We start from the raw sequence: 18,712 nt of genomic DNA on the forward strand, positions 1-18,712 counted from the left end.
AGTGGGTACTCAATAAATATCTGTTGAATGAATAAATAAGCGACCTTCGTCTCAAACGCATAGTTACTACCAAGAACATGCAAGCATACGAAACTTTAAGACCTCCGAAAAGGACCCCGTAGGCTCCAGGAATGTGGGTATGCACCCTTAATGCCTTTCTTAGACGTCCTGACGTCCCCCTCTTAGAAGACATACGGTAGCGCTTCCGCCCTCGCTCAAATCTCGCTCAAATCTCGGGAAAGGAGGGGCGAATGTTTACGTCATCATCCTGCGCCCGCCTGCCCCGCGACGCGCCGGCGGCTGGCGCAGCCCTTCGCTCGCCCGGCCTCCCCCTCCCTGGTTCCGCGCTCTGGTTCCGCCATGGAATCCAACAAGGATGAAGCCGAGCGCTGTATTAGCATCGCTCTCAAGGCCATCCAGAGCAACCAGCCCGACCGGGCGCTCCGCTTCCTAGAGAAGGCGCAGCGGCTCTACCCGACGCCGCGAGTTCGCGGTGAGTATGAGGCGCCGGAGACACGGAGGGGACATTAGAACTGATAGGGGGAATACGGGAACGGACCGACGGGAGCAGTTGGAGGAGGGGGAGGGGTGGCGAGGCGCGGCTACGCCTGCGCACTGAGACGCGTGGTGGCCGCCGGGAGGTGTAGTCTTTTGACTTCCAAGCCTCTCCAGGATGCTGGACACCTGATGACGGGGGCGACAGCGACTTCAGCTTTCCCAGTGCTTGTGGAAACCTCTTGAGATTTGGCGTTCCCCCCAAGAATGAGAAGCGGTGGCACACGGTGCGAAGGGAACTTACATGGAAGCAAAATCGAACTACTTTTCCCAAGGGGCCATTCGGTGGCCCAGGGCCGGTTGCCGGCCTGGGCAATATTATAGTTTAGGAAAATAAACATAACTCTTCTGAAGAAGAGAATGGGTTTTAGAGAGGGAAAGAAGACTTCTGACTTTCGGACGGCCTGAAAAAGCGTCTCCATATCTTCACTCCCTGGCACGACTCCAGACGAGTGCCAGGGACCACCATCCCCAAACTAGAGCCTGCCTTTTTCCCACTCCACACACCACCTTGGACTGTCTCTCCTGAGACCGGGCTCCTCACTTCCTCCTGGAGCCTCTTCTCCCGCTTGCGGGATTCGAGCTTTGGCCTTGTTGGAGACGCTGACCTCAGCCACCCCCATTCTCCCTTGCCCCCGAGAGTCCATCAGTGGCCAGTCATATGGACAGCTGGACAGCACCAGGCTGCTAAGCGGCTCTGGACTGAGGCTTCCAAACCACAGAGGGAATAGTGAGGTTATCTGTACTACTCATCACCTCACTGTACCCAGGAATCCTTTTTTTTCTTTAACCTAAGTCTTCATAGGAGTTTTTCGTCATACAAGCTGGAGGGGAGAAAGAGATCGTCCATTAAAGATGCAGGGTTTGTGCCTGCAGTTACCACTTAGTAAATTGTCTGGCCTGCAGTAGGTACTCAGAATCAGAAGACCTGGGTTCCATCCTGACTGCTACCATGTGATCTTTCTGAGCTTGGGTTTCCTCTTCTGGAAAATTATAGAGGGTTGGCAGATAATGTGAATAAAAGTATCCCCATAGGACTTTTCAGTTTAGAAAGCTCTTTTGAATGTATTTTCTCATCAGCCTGCCCTATCAGGGAGGCGGAGCAAAGATCATTATCTTTGTTCTATAAATGAGGAAATACTTCAGTGGCCAGGGACCTGCCAAAGATTACACAGCTAGAAGTTGGAAAGTTCTGTGTCTCTATACATGTTTATTAAAGAAATGAAATGAACCCGAAGAGCAGCAGGCAGCCTTCTGACCTTCCCTGCCCACTTTATGAAATTGAGAAAGGGGAATGCTGGCAAAAGAGGCAGCCTGGAATGCCTGAGTTTTCCTCCCTCCTGACTCTATAGATTGATCTTTGGCCTGTGTGCATTAGAGAGAGTTTCATTCTCTATTTTCCTGGACTCTTGAGGTAACTTGCTCAAGGAACTGTTCTGTGAAATCACACTCTATAAGAGGGGAGCCCTCTAGAGAAAGTTGGGGGCCCTCCAGCTCTCAGAGTTCTTTTTGACTCTGATACTTCTTGGGGTTCAGAAGCAGGCTGCCAAGAAAGGATGGTAACATCGTGGCCTGTGGAGATATTCTGTCAGCAGGCCTCCTCGCTCAGTTCAGGTGCTTAGATGAGTTTCCTTCCTGGAGCACAAGTACTGGAATTTGCTCAGACAGAAGAGTGACCTGCTGCCTATTTGTCATATTCATGTTCTTCTGGAAAGAGTATATGCCTCATGCCTGTCTGTACACTTCACCTTGTGCCATCTGCAGTCTTACACTGAGCTGACAAGGATGTGGGGGTAATTTGGGCTTGAGATGGAGAAACCTTGGTTAAAAAAATATTAGTAGTTGTCTACACTTAATGTTTGAAGTTTGAGCTCATTCCAGTTGCTCATTTAATGCAATAGATGTCTTTGTTTTGTTTTATTTGCAAAGTCTCCGCTTGATGCTAAGTGATTATAGCAGGATTGGCAAGACATGGTTGTTCACCTTAAGGAGCTTATGATCTAGTGAAGGAGACAGAGTTACAGAAAAAATAGTTTTGCAAATCATAAAGTAAGAACTGTGATTAAGCATAAATTAAGCACATTGTTAGATGCTGAGGACTTGAGGATGGACGTGAAAAATCCAGTCTCTGCCTTCCGTGAGTTCAGACTGGTGAGGTAGAGGGGAATTCTCGGGCTGGGAAGCATGGAGGATAAATTATAAGCAGTATCATGACAAGGATGTAAAAATAATGGTAAATCACAGTGAGGGAAGGCTTCAGGGAGTGGAACAGTGTGGGGGGCGGTGCATTTTTAACTGCACTTTGAAGGAAGGTAGGAGACTTGAAGAAGGGCATATGGGGAAAAGGACTTGGAGGCTGGAAATTGTAAGAGGTGTGGGGGAAGGGATGGGTGTAGCAAGATTTGGAGGCTGTGGAGGTGGTAATTTGAGAATAGACAGGACTATGTTTGGAAAATAGAATGGAGCCAGATTGTGGGAATCATTTCCTGCCAGGCTGGAATATTTTCACTTTATTCTGTAGTATTAGAAAAAATTAGAAAAAATCATTGGCATTTTGCATACCAAAAGTAAGATACGGGTGCTTTTTTTTTTTTTAAGGGTGCTGTTCTTAACAGCATAAAGGGTTAATGAGTGGGAAGAGAGACTCAAGGCAGAAACCAGTTGGGAGACAATTGCATTATGTAGGTTATGAGTTAAGAGGACCTGAGATAAGGCCTCATGGATGAGGATAAAGACATTGGAGAGGAAGTACCGAGCCTTCGGTGAGAAAGGGATGCTGAGAAGAAGTGGGGACTTAGAATCCAAGCCTGTGCAACCAGGAAGAAACCAAGGCTAAAGAACATGGGTAGGGCCTTTCAGCCGGAACCGCCATCTTCCAGTAATTCGCCGAAATGACCAATACAAAGGGAAAGAGGAGGGGCACCCGCTACACGTTCTCTAGGCCTTTTAGGAAACATGGAGTTGTTCCTTTGGCCACATACATGTGAATCTATAAGAAAGGTGATATTGTAGACATCAAGGGAACCGGTACTGTTCAAAAAGGAATGCCCCACAAACATTACCATGGCAAAACTGGAAAAGTCTACAGTGTTACCCAGCATGCTGTTGGCATTATTGTAAACAAACAAGTTAAGGGCAAGATTCTTGTCAAGAGAATTAATGTGTGTGTTGAGCATATTAAGCATTCTAAAAGCCGAGATAGCTTCCTGAAACGAGTAAGGGAAGATGATCAGAAAAAGAAGGAAGCCAAAGAGAAAGGTACTTGGGTTCAGCTGAAGCGCCAGCCTGCTCCACCCAGAGAAGCCCACTTCGTGAGAACCAATAGAAAGGAGCCTGAACTGTTAGAACCCATTCCCTATGAATTCATGGCATGAGAGGTGTAAAGAAAATAAAAGACCTGCACTGTAAAAAAAAAAAAAAAAGGTAGGAAGAGATGGGCAGAGTGTGAGGTGCCACTGGGATGTTCCAAAGAAGGTGTCAGCTCGGGGCTCAGGAGAGAGCTCCAGATTCCAGACTGAAAATCTGGTATCATCCGTTGGTTGAAGCTCATTAGAGTTGAGCCTGGGTGAGGTCACTGTGGGAAAAGTGAACCTTGTAGCAGCTGCGGCCACAGCCATGGGCCACATCTGCCCTTAGCCACTGGGCAGAGAGAGATGGAGCAGCATCAGGAAGAGGCAATCCCAGGAGAGGGCAGTGGCCAGGTAGCCATGGAGCCATGTGTCGAGGAGGTGGTGAGCAGCACTGTCAGTTGTGGCAGCGGCCACGTGGGAAAAGGACAAGTCTCAAAATGAAAGGGGAAGGAGCAAGAGCATAGGTGCAGGATTGGTCTTGGAGAAGTGGACAGACATACAGAGGGAAGGGTTAGGGGTAAGAGGAGGCTCAGAGAAACCTTGAAGGGTGGAGGGACCTCACAGTGAAAGGTTGTGAGGGAACTTGAAACACGTACTGCAAGAGGAGGGGTGGGAAGGCACTGAGGGCTGGACAGTTGTCCTCAGGAACAGTAGCCATGCCCTGAGCTGGAGAGTTACAAGGCAGGGGTAGCGGAGCCAGTCATTCTCTTTATGAGAGTTTCTATCCAGCTTCTGCAGCCTGGTAGCCATTGGCTTCGCCTGAAGCTTAGTAACAATGGTGGAAAGTGCTAAGTTTTCCCAGGAGCTGATGAGCACATTGGCAGGCCTCAGTTTCCCCAGCAAACAAAGAGACGGTTAGTCATGGAGGTCAGCCCACCTGCCTCAGGTCCTATAGAAGCACCTGGCACAGAGACCAACCGAGTTCACAATGAGTAGCTGGTAACATTATGATCTGGGCTGGTGAACTGGCTAGCAGGCTGGCCAGGGAGGTGAGGGGGCCCAAAGGTGGGGGCGCCAGGAGGCTCCAAGGCTTCAGAAAGCAAAGTCTCAGCACTCAGCAGGCTTTGGAACAAGTTGCACCCATGAGATTTCAGCCCATCCCAGACTGCAGGTCCATGCCAAAGGCTGCCCAAGATTCTATGAAATGGCCGGCTGTGGGATCCAGACTAAGTCAGGAAGGCCAGCACACAGGGAGAAGGGAGGATTGGTAGCCGAAAGGGTTTGGCATTCAGTTCCAGTACTGGCGAGGTCCACGGTCGGGTTAGTCAACCTTTATGAGCCCCACTGTGCGCTTGTCCTTCCATTTACCTTATTTCACTGAATCTTACTTGCCCCTCAGAACAGTCCCATGAGGGCAGGGATCATGTCGTCACTGAGGAATTAGATAACTTGACAAGGCCTCATGGCTAATTAGCGAGGGAACCAGGCTGTCTAGCCCCATTCCCAGGCTCTTTCCCTGTTCCAGCCTCCCTTCCCAACTTTGAGCACTACAGATATTGAGAGCCCGGAGATGAAGTGACGGTAGCAGACGACACATAGTATTTGCTGGGCATTGCGCTCAGTCCCTTGTCGGCATTCACTCATTTAGTCATTTATTCTTTCAACTCTCTTCAGGGAGGTACAGTTTTACATGGAGAAGTTCAGTTTACTTGTCCCAGATGACTACCAGCAAGTGGTGGGGCCAGATTTGAACCCAGGCAGCCTGACCCTCCAGTCTGGGTTTGAGGAGGGGCCGCCCCTGGTAGCTTTGGCCATAGAAATGCTCTCACATCTGCCTCAGCTCCCACTGCTCTCATCCCAGCTTTGGTCTGTTGCATCAGTTTCGCTTCTTTTTAAATATCTACCAGCTTTCCTGGGAATGGGCAGAGTCCTAACTCCATCGCCACATTCAGCTGTTCCATCTCCTACTCTTTTGTCACTTTGCCTATCAGCCACTGTGCCATGAGGGATGTAACAGTGAGTCACGATGAAGCAGTCATATCCCACAGGCCTGGCAGACGGGGTGTCCAGGCCACAAGAGATACTCAGTTGTCAGCAACCAGAAATCTTGAATTGTCAACTCAAGTAGGAACCTTGTCTGTGACCCAGAACACATTCATTCCCCTTTGGGCTCTCTTTCTGCAGTGGAGGGAAATTGGACTGGTTGGTTCTGTGCAACTGCCTAAAAAGCTTCCAGAATCTGCCTGGAAAGGTACTGGAGCGAGTCAATCCCATTTCCTGGCTGACACTCCTGTGTACCTACAGCAACTGAATGGCTGATCATGTTGTCCTTTGGTATCAGCCTGGACTCCTGGGGCTTCCAGAGAAATCAAAAATAAACAACTTCTTTAAAAGCCCTAGGAAACCAGCAAACCAGCTCCTCCCTCATTCCCATCTTGATCAGAATCACTTTCTCTGTTGGTTCCTTCCTTTGCCATCTCCTTGGTGCCTGGCATGGACCCGGAGTCTGGGACAGCCTGAAATCTCGCGGTTACAACTGGGTCCAAAGCCTGCTGGGTCCTGAGACTTTGCTTTCCTTAGCCTTGGAGCCTCCCGATCCGCCCCCACCTCCACACACACACCTTGGGTCCCTTCACCTCCCTGGCCAGCCAGTTCATCAGCCCTTGTCACAGTATCAGCAGCTCCTCATTTTGAACTTTACTCTTTCAGTCTCTGTGCCGGTTGTTTAGACACATCTCATTTCTTCCTCATCCCCCACTGTGAGGAAGCCGAGAATCGGAGACATATCACACATCAGCCAGGGTCCAAGTGTTAGGCAGTGGCTGAGGTGAGATTTAAGCTGGGTCTTTCTGAATGAAATGAAAGAATGAGCTGTTCTTCTGTACTTGGAACGACTGTGCTAGAAGGGGCTCCCTCTGCCAGACGGATGGGCTCTAGGATGGCAGCATAGCCGAGGGTGTGGATTCGGGAGCTGAACATCCCATAGTAACCTCACGTGTTGCCTAGTCACTCGTGCAGGTGATCAGATGCTGCTCCTTCCTCACGACAGGGATGGTAGTAATAAGACCCCCCTCCAGGGCCACTATCAAGGTTAAACTGGCGAAAACCATGTCCAGGCCTGCTTACTCCAGCAAGCGCTCATCACTATGGCTCCTGGCTGAGCACCCTCTCAGGGTTTATTCCAGGAGCCCCTCCACCTGCTCATGTAGGCAAGCTCGCCTGTCAACCTCTGTTTGGATTTCCTGGCTGCTGACCCGGTGAGAACACGTGTTTACTGCAACTAAGGCAGCAGTGGGTCAGGATGCAGTGGTCCACGTGAGCCAGTGCTCTGCTCCCAGCAAGTCCTGCTCCACGCCCTTCGGGGGAGACCCACATGCGTTGCAGTAGAGAGTGTCTGATACCCAGCACAGTGCCTGGAGCCCAGCAAACATCTGGCACATTTAGAGAAGCTGGGGACAGGCGGGGCCATGCTACTGTCCTTCCTCAGCACAGAGGTGTTCTATAGGGGCATAGGTCTGTGCCCAGAGATGTGGGCCTTTCCTCATTGAGTTGGCAGGGACCAGGGACTTGGTATTGAATAACTGTGCCCCTCACTGAGGGGGATACTAATGCCCTGTATGGACTCTGAACACTGAAGTAGGACATTGACATGGTCAGCCATTTGGAAAAAGCTAACAGTAGCAAGTAGTAAGTAGTAAGCACAGCAGATGTCTATCCTGAGTCTCACACCACCTCCGCCCTCTGGGGGAGAATCATTGCCCCCGTTCCTCTCCACCGCTCAGCGAAGGCCTCCGGGAAGCCTTCTGACCAATCCCAGCTGACTCGGATGGTCATGTTTGGTGGGATCCCCATTACAGAGTACTTCACCCATCTTGGCATTCAACAGAGGGTGTCTGTTAAACACAGTACTTTGGGATTTTAAGAACAGAGAGTTAATAGTTTATTTTATGTGGAGTTTAAAGATGACCTGTACCCTGAGAACTGTGGGCCTAAGAGAGCAGGTGGCTATCCCATTAGCCCCTCACAGGCCCAAGTCAAGGAAGGAGCTGGTGGCTTTGGTGGAGGAAAGAGCACATGGGATGTGCAGGTCCTGGGATCTCCCGGGGCCAGTCAGTCCCTCGGCCTTTGCACGTGGCCTTGCTGGAGCAGGAGCCCTGAACGCTTTCCTTGCTTTGCACAGCCCTGATCGAGTCCCTCAACCAGAAACCACAGTCTGCCAGTGACCAACCCCAACCCTCAGAGTCAACCCATGCGACCCAGAGGAAAGCAGGTGGGGCCAACACCCCCTCAGCCAATGGTGAAGCCGGAGGAGGAGAGAGCACCAAAGGCTACACCGCAGAACAAGTAGCATCCGTGAAAAGGTAGAGGGTGGGGCCCGGCGGGCGGGGCCCAAGCCTGGCGCTGTTGAGATGTTTTCAGATCTAGAGAAGCTTCCTGCTGCCTGTCACCTACTCACACCTTGCCTCCCACAAAGCCCTGGAATAGAGTGTGGGCACCAGAGCTGCACTGTCCCGTCCCGCCAAGACAGCCCACAGCAGAAGCTGTAGATGCTGACACCGCTGGCTTCCTCTGCTGCTGGCCAGCAGGCCCTGGGCCTCTACATGGCTCTGTTTGTCAAGAGATGAGGCCTGGTCTCCCCTCCAGATAATCCTCCAGCCCACATCCTGCCCCCAACAAAGACACTTTCAGACCAGAGCCTAAGCAGGGTGGAGAGGAGGCAGGAGAGGGTATCCCTCCCAAGGCATGGGCAGGCCCTGCACAGAGCCGCTTACTACCAGGCTAAGACAGTCCAGCCAAGGCTTCTCAGGAATAGATACTCCCACTCCCATTTTCCCCCAGGCCTCCCCACCAGCTAGCCTGAGGCGCCCCTCCGAGGCCATTCCCACATGGTCCTGGCTGCTGGTGAAGACATTAGCAAGCTTCAGACCTGGGGTTCAGCCTGTGTGTGGCCTAGCGTGACTAGTTTGCCATAAGAGCTTATGCCAAAGTACGTCTTTCTGACCAGACAGCATTTCGACTGGACAAGCCCATGCGTTGTAGGCAATAGAAACTGATTGTGGGGAGGTGGGAAAGCCTGAAATAAGCCAAGAGTCAAGGAGTCTCCAGGGACCTCAGGAGTAAGAACTGATGGAAGAGAACTAGCGTCTGTTCAGGGCCCTGTGATGAGGTGAACAGATACCTGCCCTGTCTGACCTCTCCGTTAGCCCCTCGGACTTGGATTGCCAGGAGGGAGTAGAGCTGGCTGAGCTTGGGATGCACCTGCCCTCAGACAGAGGCCCGAGTGACAGATGGACAGTCCTGAGGTTGCCTCCAGTGAGGGTGCCGTTAGCTCAGGGAAGAGGTTCCTGGCCTGGCAGAAACAGCAGCTGCCCCCTCTTAAATCCTTAGTGTATTCTTGGTGTTCCCACTGGGCCTGTCCTGCTGGTCCCCTGAGCCTGCTCGGAGCTGAGCACCCACACCACTTTTCCTTGCCCGCCTCACCTCCCAGCCTGGGCCCACGTAGAGCTCCCCTCCCACCCCCACACTCTGCTCCCTCCCCCAGGGTCAAGCAGTGTAAAGATTACTACGAGATCCTGGGGGTGAGCAGAGGGGCCTCAGATGAGGACCTGAAGAAGGCTTACCGCAAATTGGCCCTCAAGTTCCACCCAGACAAGAACCATGCGCCTGGTGCCACTGAAGCTTTCAAAGGTAAGCCAGCCCCATTTTCCTGGTGTCTGGGTGTTCTTCTGTCCTTGGGAGGGAGGGAATAGGGGCTTTTCCAGAGAGTGGTCTTGGACTCAGGTCCTACAGCTCAGGAGCTGCTCCCTGGGAGGAAGGTCCCAGTAGCCCCTCTAGCCCAGCGGGCCTGTCAGAGCTCAGACAGGGCGGCTTCTGCCTCCCCTTCCTCCTAATTCCCTGGGGGTGACAGGAGCAGAGCTGAGGCAAAAGAGGGCTGATGGTGTCTCTAGGTTTCACAGTGATTGAGAGGCAGAAGCAGGCCTCCTGCCTCACTTCCCCATCCTGGGGTCCTGGTAGTAGTTCCCCCGTGCTACCCCAGGCCAGGAGCCCCTGGCTTGGTGGCCTCCTCCCGCCAGCAGCCATGCACAGCCCACCCAGGCTCTTCACACACACATGCTCCCTCTCACAGCGCGCACGCCCTAAGGCCTGGGGTGGGGGCATGGAAGTCTTTCTGGCCTCAGGGCCTGTTGGTTCTGGGATGGGTGCTGCAGTTCTGGCTGAAATCATAAGCTGCCCTTTCATGTTTCTATTTTCATTAAACATACTAGGCACATACCAGGCTCTGTGCTGGCACCATGTTGCTGAGCGCTGTGGTTTCCCATCTCCCCTAGGCCTCTCTTCTCTTGTGCCCACCTTGTCCTCAATGGGACCTTCAGGGTCTTAGTCTGACCTCCCTCTGGAGGGAAGCATGCTGACTAGCCCTGCCTGGCCCAGACAGGGTCTGTGTAGTCCCGGGGCTGTGACCATAGCCAGATGGGGAGCCCGCGGCAGAGCAGACCCCGCGACCTGGTGTGCCGTCTCCTGGGGCCTGCCCCAGGTGTTCCATTCCAGGCTACATGGGGCAGTCTGAGGGCATCTTCCCCCACTGCCTGTCCGCCAGCCCAGGAGGGAGGAGGAGAATGGGAGTGGAGAGGCAAGGTAGCTGTGGTTAATGTTTCTCCAGATCTGGCCCTCGAGGCCCTTATTCTCAGGGGTTGCACATTCTGAAGCAGTTGCTGCTTTGACCTACTCCTTTGAGAGAGTGGGCCACTGGAAAAGGAGCAAGGAGGGCTTGTAGCACAGGCTTCCCACTTGGGCTAGGCCAAGGTTCCACAGCTGGGACAGGACCCCAGGGAAAAGGGGGCTCACCCAGGCCACACCACCAGCAGTGGAGGAGGCTTTACTAGAGCCCAGGCACATGGCCAGCACTTCCCGCTGCCCTCAGTTTACAACAGCACATCATGCGTGTGTTCAGCCCTCAAGTTGTGCTATGACTTCAAGATTACATAACTTGCAGAAAGGAATGCCCCATCCTACTGGACACCTCAAGAGAGAGAAATGAAGAAGGGGGCGTTTTGGTGGTTTTCATGAAGTCAGAGAGCAGACTTGAAGCAAGACATACTTGGATTTGAGTCCTGGCTCTGCAGCCTCAGACCTGTGTGAACTTACACTTGACCTCTCAGAGCCTCAGTTTTCTCATTGGTAAAATGGAGATGGGCTGTTAGGAGTAAGTAAGATAAACCCCGTAAAGGGTCTGGCATGTAGGAAAAATTGGACCATTGTCAGGAGGTAGAAAATGAGGAGCCTGAGTTTTAGTGGTGCACCCAGCGCGGGCTGCCTGGATGCAGAAGTATTTCCCCCCAAACCCCACCCCGACTCCACATACAAACTCTTGCCAAACAGCCACACTTCCCACTGGCCCCAAGGACTCCTTTGTAGAGCACCACTTGAATACCTGAAGGAATTGAGCCCTTTGCCACCCACACCTCCAGCCTGACCTTTCTATCTCTTTTCCAGCTATCGGCACAGCATATGCAGTACTCAGCAACCCAGAGAAAAGGAAGCAGTATGACCAGTTTGGTGATGACAAGAGCCAGGCAGCCCGGCACGGCCATGGGCATGGGGACTTCCACCGTGGCTTTGAGGCCGACATCTCCCCTGAAGACCTCTTCAACATGTTCTTTGGCGGTGGCTTTCCATCTAGTAAGTACCCCAACTCCCCCTATAGTCAGGTCTCCCTGGTAGTGATGGTGGGCGCCTGGATGCCAGCCCCTCCCCTTCCCAGCAGCCCCATCTCCTGACTCAGTCCCTCTGACCCCCAGGTAACGTCCATGTCTACAGCAACGGCCGCATGCGCTATACGTACCATCAAAGGCAGGACCGCAGGGAGAACCAGGGTGATGTGAGTGAGGGCACTGGGGAGAGGACGGGGAGGGTGCCTAGTCCCACCCAAGGGTGTGGGACCTGGGCTGGGGAGTGACATCCCTAGCCAACTCTTCTGGGACAGCAGTGCCCCCATGACTCAGCCAGGAAGCCTTCTTGGCCCCTGCTTGCCATTCTGCTGAGGGACACCAGAGGGAGCCACACTCCACATCACCCACAATGGGAGTAGGGGCTTGATGGTCTTTCTTGGGAAATGTAATGCAGAAACTTCTCTACCTGCAGACAGGTTTGAGTGTGAATGGCCTTTGTGTAGTCCAGTTGTTTTTAAGGCCAAAGTGACATTTTGCAAGCAATGGAAAGATAAACTTCATGAGAGAATTGTAAAGGATGACAACATAGGACTGGTTTTTCTTTGCTTCTTTTCAGTGCTCTTAAAAATATGTATACAAAAACTGGCAATGTGTCAAGCATATTTTGAATGCCACAGATTATGAGAACAACTGGCTAACATTAAAATACTGTGGACAATTGGAGAGCATTTGAAATTATGGCAGACAGAGGGGACAATGTGGCCCTCGGTTTTTGTTTATTCATTTTTTAAACTTTTATTTTTGTGTGTACTTAACCTACAGGAGAGTTTTTTTAAATCACAAATTATCACACAGTGAACAAATTTATTAACTTTTTTGTAATTTCTTAACTGGCAGTTTTTTAATTGGTAGTTTAGTCTGTATGATTCAAAATTCAAAAAGGTGTGAGTCCCTCCAGCCCTGCCTTCCGTCCTCCTGGAGGCAGCCACTTCTGCTCTGTTTTCATTGGTATTCTGTCACAGGTAACTATGTGTAGCCACCTCCCACCCGTATTTAACACCCGTTGCTGCTTTCTTTCTATCTGGGGAAGCTGGCAGGTGGAGGAGGGAGTGGTGCCTGCGTGGCAGCTGACTCCCACCACTCAGGCTCCGTTGTGCTGGGGGAACTGGTGGTGATTGCAGCCAACATCACACCTGCACCCAGGTCCGGCTTGGGTGACCATTGGCTCTTCCCTCCAGGGTGGGCTGGGGGTGTTTGTCCAGCTGATGCCCATCCTCATCCTGATCCTCGTGTCAGCTCTCAGCCAGCTTATGGTCTCCAGTCCACCCTACAGTCTGAGCCTGCGACCGTGAGTACCCGCAGCTGGGGGCGAGGCCGGGTGGTGGGCAGACAGGGAACATGGGAGTCTCACCCCCATCAGGGGACCTTCCTTCCCATCCTGGTCCAGCAGGTTCTTGATCAAAGTGCAGAAAGCTACTGAGAAAATAGGCTTTCCCTGTTAAACTCAGGTTCTTGATCTTTTTAGAATCACAGTCCCCTAAGGAAAGGCAGGTCTGCAGGTCTCTTTCCCAGAACTCTGCACACACAGTTTTGCATATGACTTCACAGGTTTCATGACACTCTCCGCATCTTATCTGCTGACCTTGAGATAAGAACCGCTGCTCTTACACTCTGGTTGGGGGCCCTGGGGCCATGGAAAGGACAGGGGCTCTAGAGTCAGCAAGGGTGGCTTTGAATCTCAGCTCCTCTGCCAACTAAACAGCTGTGTGACCCTGGATGGGTTATGTAACTTCTCTGAGCCTTGGTTTCCTCATCTATAAAACGGGGACATCATCTACCTGCTTGAGAAAATTGAATGAATAATACGCACAGTATGCCAGGCTTCTTAGAAATGCTTGACAGCACTAGTTGGATGAATATATGGTCTCAACCACCAGTAGTGAACTTGGGCACTTAAGGCCCCAGCTCCCCTCATTTGTTTCCAGCATGTAGGGCACTATCTGATATGAGCAGCTGCTCAGCTTCTGTTGGTGAGAACCCTCTGCCCCCACCTAGTGGCCTGGCTCTGCCAGGGAGCCTGGCAGGATCCCTGTCAGCCAGCAGGGGGCAGAATCGGTCCACTGGACCCCCACCAGTGAGTTCAGGCTCTCTGTGGCCTGCTGCCAGGCTTCTCTGCAGTGGGAGAGCTGAGAGGCAGCAGGGGGCAGGCAGGGGCTGTCCTCACCAGAGCACTGACTCCTGTCTGCATGTTGAAGCTCTTCCCAGAGCTTGCAGAGCCTGCAGCTGGAGCTAGAAGATAGAATCCAAGAGTTGGAAAGATGTAACTCATTGGAATCCTTCTTGTCATTTTGTTCCTAAGCCTCTTAACTCTAGACTAGATAGGCAGGCAGCCCCTAGCAACGATTGGCTTGGATGAATGAGGACACAGAGGCACAGGGGGTTCGGGTCACACAGCTCATCAGATGTGGGTCCTGGAGTCATTCCAGGTTCCCTACTTCCCTGACCAGGGTGCCTCAGAAAGGGACTTCTCCCCAAAGGCCTCGGGTCAACAGGCCAACTGTGTGGTAAACAAAGGGCCCAAGGAAAGGCTTGCCATAGTCTGGGCCCCTCGTGCAGGAAGGACACCCTGCCTTTTCTCCAGACCCTCATTTTGGGTGGTGATATCTCCTGCTCCAGTTTGGGAGGGAAGCAGCTACTCCTGTGTCTTGTGTGGTGCTGCCTGTCGGGGGCCCAAATCAACCCTAGAGCTGCCCTGGGCCTTGGGACCCACACCCACTTTGTGCCTGGTTTATTTCTGGCCAGATCAGTGGGCCACGTCCACAAGAGAGTTACTGACCACCTGAATGTCGTCTACTACGTGGCGGACACGTTCTCTGAGGAATACACAGGCTCCAGCCTCAAAATGGTTGAACGGAACGTGGAAGATGATTATATTGCCAATCTCCGAAACAACTGTTGGAAGGAGAAGCAGCAAAGTAAGTGTGAGCGTGTGTGTGTGTGTGTGTGCGCGCGCGCGCGCACATGCTCACATGCACTTGTTTGGGGGCACAAAGCCTGAGAGCAGGGAAGGAGAAAGCCCTGCTTGCCCTGCGATTGGTGGGCCCAGCACCTGGCACTGCCCTGTGCCAGCCAGCCACCTCCCAGCCAAGGGCTGGACTCCACCCCTGCACTTCCCCAGGGCTGGGAGCTGGGGCCACCTGGAGATTTCCTCCAGCTTCCCCTACATCACTGCAGTCAGCCTGTTGTTTGGCTGCTGTAGAGCGAGATGAGAGCAAATCTCCTGGCCACCCACTGACGGGCATCTGGATCTATCTTTGGGACCCTGGGGAGGTCTGACCAGGATGACATGTTGTCACGTTGGCTGCCCTCACCTACACTCTATAGAAAGGGGCTTCTATTCCGCTCCCAAGTTGGGACCATATTTGCTTCTCCAGGGTCTACCCTAAAGGGAAACCAGCTCTGCCCCAGCTCCTGGGCCTGCAGCTGGCTTCCCCACATCACCGCCCAAGGCCAAGCAGGCATCATAGCAGTCTTAGAGGTGTGCCCTAAACCTGACCCATTGCTTTGCAGAGGAAGGCTTGCTGTACCGGGCCCGCTACTTTGGCGACACAGATATGTACCACAAAGCACAGAAGATGGGCACCCCAAGCTGTAACCGACTGTCAGAGGTGCAGGCCTCCCTGCATGGATAGTCCTGGGCCAGCCGTGCCACTGAGGTCCAAGTATGAGCCAGGGCCTCCTCTGCCCTGCAACTTTTGGCAGCTCTGGCCCTGGTCGTGAGGCAAAGGGGGAGGTGGGGAGCCTGGTGATCATGGCACAGTTTCCCTGTCCCCGGCCTGACCTCTAGCCTGCAGAATTCAGACAACTCTGGGGTGTGCTTGGAAGCTGAAGTGTGTTTCAGCCCCCTAGTGCTGCTCCACCCCACCCACCAACCCCCTGGCTCCGGAGCTGTGGGACATCCAAGAGCCAGGCAGATGCCAGAGCACGAGGCTGCTGCTAATGGCCACTCGTGCCTCCTTGGTCTACTCTAGCCATCAAGTCCCCCTGGCCCTTTTCCAAGTGCAGCCAACTATTATCTGTGCCCTGGGATTTAGGCTACCAAGTGTTACTGGGCCCACACGCTCCCCACCTGACACCAGGATGAGCCATGTGGGAACGGGTGGGCCAAGAGCCCTTCCTCTTCCCCTGTCCTTCCAGGCGGGAGGAAATGGAACAAGATGGATGGGCAGCCAGACAATGGGCAGGGGAGGGGGCCGACAGCCTGGGAGCGGGAGAGGCCCGTGCACCAGGCTGCTCCTCGTCTGGTGGGATCAGAGGCACTCTTGAATGCTGCACCTGGCAGCCTGGAAGCCACAGGCATCCAGCCTGCCCAGGCATCTCACCTGTGGTCTGAGGAAGGAAACAGAAGGTTATAAGTTCAGGACCAGACACAGAACCCTCAGCACAGAAGGGGTGGGAAAAAATGAAAGGTGCTGGTAGCAGGATCCCTGCCTCCTTTACCCCTGTGTGTGGGTAGGAGGCTCTGTTCCTAGCGTCTGCCAGAGGGGACAGCTTAGACCAGGCCCAGAGGCGTGTGGGCAGAGCCGGTGAAGGTTCTTTTCTGTGATGGTAGCCTGCCCACCCCCTCCTTTGCCTTTGTCCCCTCAGCAGGGATCCAGCTCCAGAGTCTGCTTTGAGGCCATTTGCTAGTGCCCCTGGGAGAAAGAAATAGACTGCAGGAGGGAGATGGGCGGGAGGGCTGAGGTGGACAGGACAGGGCCCGGCTGGGCGGGGGGCCAGTTTGTGTAGGGTAAGCTAGACACTCCAGGGCATGTGACTGCAAAGCTAACTGTTACCTCTCCTCCCCAGACTATGAAATCCCTGGAGAATTTTTGGTGACATGCACTGAGCCAAGGTGATGGACTGTATATTTAAGGAAAGACATAAAAAGAAAAAAAATTAAAATGGAATTGGAGGCCGAACGCCGCACAACTGCCCTCTCTCTCACCCAGTAAATGCAGAAAGCTCTTAGGACAGACAGGAAAACCTGCCACAGGGCTGCTTCCCTTCCTCCCAAGGCTGGCAGAGGCTCTGGCTCCACATCGGCTCTCTCCTAGGCTACGGAAACCATGGCAACGGAAGTAGAATGTCAAACTTGCAGCAAGTGTCTGTGGGAAGGGCTGGGGGAGAGGGCGCCCAACTGCCTTTCTTTCTCCTCCCCGGAGCCACCAGCAGTCACCTCAGTGGAAGCAATCAGAGGTGCTGGCCAAGGATAGGAGGAAGAAAGAGAACTCTCCATAGAATGTAATTTATAGATGCGTGTATGTGTATATATATCTATTTATATGTAAATAGCATATATAAAGAGATATATATATATAGTCTACTTTTTAATCTCTGCAGGGATTTGGTTAAGTTGTTTAGTTGATTTCTCCCCTGTTGTAGAAAACGAGACCTGTTTGGGGAAGGCAGCCTGGTCCTTCAAAGGCTAGACCTTAGGCACAGCAGACAGCATAAGGAAAGTCGGGTCGTAGCTTTTAACGTTCCCTCAACCCCAGCCTGTTTTTGATGGCAGCAGTAATCATGATGGGATAAATGTGTAGAAAACTTGGAAGGTTGCCAGGTTTATGGTTAACCTGGAGGGGAGCAGGCTGCAGGGCGGAAAATGCCCGTGGGGCCAGGTGCCAGGTCAGTACTGAGTCATGGTAGAGGCCCCAGACGGCGGCCTGTGGGGGTGAGACCACCCACCTCACGCTCTGGCCAGCTCAGGTGGGCGCTTGGTCCTGGTGCCCAGGAGCCCTCTGACCCCCTCCCCACTCAGTCCCTAAGTGAGTTTTGCCTTATAGGTGCCACAGGGCACAGCCCTGTGGTTACGTCTAGTTTTTCCTAAGTCATGTACCAAGGACTCCAGAAGGCTTTTCCTCCAAGAGTCAGCCAGGTGGTGCCCAGGACCCTGGGGCAGCAGCCAACTCCTGAAGAAAGTCCGTGACTCTGGACACCTCTGTCTCCGCCCTCTGTGGACATGATGCCACCCAGCCTTCTCTCATGCTTTAGACAAAGGATGTACGTGAACAGGGAGGGTTTTCTTATCTTAACCTTCAAATGAGAGTTTTTCTCAAAACAGCAGTTGCTGCCAGGGGAAGGGAGGGAGGTTTTATTTATTCCCACAGTTTATACTGGGCCTTTTGGAATTACCGTTTTTCCCAAATTTTCCTCTGGCGGTGGATATTTCATTGAGTCCGCCATCCTCCAAAGCCTTACTACCCCAAGCTGCCAGCCAGGGTGGGATCACCACCCTCCCAGAGCCTCTCTTGGCTCTTTTTTTAAAAGTCCCCCAACAAATAGGATTCTTGCTGGGAAAGGAAGGTTGGCCAAGAAATGTCAAACATGGTTTTTAAACAAGGTCCTGCCCTGTGAGGAAGCGGCCACCCCAGGTGCAGAGAGATGCTAAGAACTGGATGTGGGTAAGAGCGCCCCACCCTTGGGGCCCCCGGTGCTCTGCCCCCACCACCCTGACCATCTGGTCCTGGTAGACGTCCCTAGATGGGCTGAGCCACGTGCAATAAGAACATAGGTCCTAATGGATCCCCCGAGAAGCTGTATTTCTTGAATTAGAATTCTGAAATTGTATATCTATAAATATATGTTTATTATGTGATTGGTTGGCGTTGGTGCGTCTGTGCGAGCTGGGGGGGGGGGGGCACAAGCCCCTGTTGCTATTGATAATGTCCAGCCCATACGTCAAGGAGTTTTTGGTGACAGCTTGAATGTCCCCTCACCACTTGCCCCAGCCGACAGCCACTTCGGTCACAAGAATTGTTCTAGGGCTGACTCCACTGAAGCAAAAGGTAAGAGACTCAATTAGGCCAGGACCCTGGGGTCCCTGACACCAATCCAGGGTGTATGATCACAACCTCTGCTTCCCCCTGGTCCTGCTCCCTCCCTTCATTCCATCCAGAATGTCAAGGTGTCAGTCAAACAGATTCAGAACCTTCCTTCTCCCCACCCTGGATCCAGAGCAAGGGAAATGTTTCTTTCCATCTCTGGCTGCACAGTGTTCCCAGCCATCTTTCCCACACCACCTCCACGGCCCGCCCTCCTCCCCCAGAAGGTCGGGAAAGTTAAAAATGTGGCAAGCCGAGTCGGGCTTTCCATGAACAGAGCCACAGATCTGCCCGGGCCTCCCAGAGACAGGGCCCGGCAGCCCTGACTGGTGGC

The 18,712-nt window shown here is 52.8% G+C and overlaps 1 protein-coding gene and 1 pseudogene across 3 annotated transcripts; both read left to right on the forward strand.

Annotated features, from left to right (window-relative positions):
• The first annotated feature begins 281 nt into the window (after nt 1-281).
• DNAJB12 (DnaJ heat shock protein family (Hsp40) member B12) lies at nt 282-18,152 on the forward strand. Of its 3 annotated transcripts, none has more exons than XM_010984186.3 (9): nt 282-493; nt 8,026-8,206; nt 9,388-9,533; nt 11,340-11,525; nt 11,645-11,724; nt 12,754-12,863; nt 14,318-14,490; nt 15,086-15,231; nt 16,364-18,152. In XM_010984186.3, the coding sequence occupies exons 1-8, from the start codon at nt 361-363 to the stop codon at nt 15,205-15,207; spliced, it is 1,131 nt and encodes a 376-aa protein (XP_010982488.1). In that variant the 5' UTR covers nt 282-360; the 3' UTR covers nt 15,208-15,231; nt 16,364-18,152. The 3 variants fall into 3 exon arrangements, with proteins under 3 accessions (XP_010982488.1, XP_010982486.1, XP_010982487.1); XM_010984184.3 differs by having other exon boundaries at nt 15,086-15,183; XM_010984185.3 differs by having other exon boundaries at nt 283-493; nt 15,086-15,237.
• On the forward strand, nt 3,399-3,975 carry LOC105092480 (large ribosomal subunit protein eL21-like; annotated as a pseudogene).
• Nucleotides 18,153-18,712: the final 560 nt, after the last annotated feature.

Source organism: Camelus dromedarius, chromosome 8, assembly GCF_036321535.1.
Source record: "Camelus dromedarius isolate mCamDro1 chromosome 8, mCamDro1.pat, whole genome shotgun sequence".
Lineage (NCBI taxonomy): Eukaryota > Metazoa > Chordata > Mammalia > Artiodactyla > Camelidae > Camelus > Camelus dromedarius.

Bases quoted from the DNA above. Each gene is read 5' to 3' on its own strand.
- DNAJB12 (XM_010984184.3), top strand. From the start codon at position 361: ATGGAATCCAACAAGGATGAAGCCGAGCGCTGTATTAGCATCGCTCTC. The intron at 9,534-11,339 runs GTAAGCCAGCCC...TCTCTTTTCCAG, and splicing joins TGCCACTGAAGCTTTCAAAG to CTATCGGCACAGCATATGCA. The intron at 11,526-11,644 runs GTAAGTACCCCA...TCTGACCCCCAG, and splicing joins TGGCGGTGGCTTTCCATCTA to GTAACGTCCATGTCTACAGC.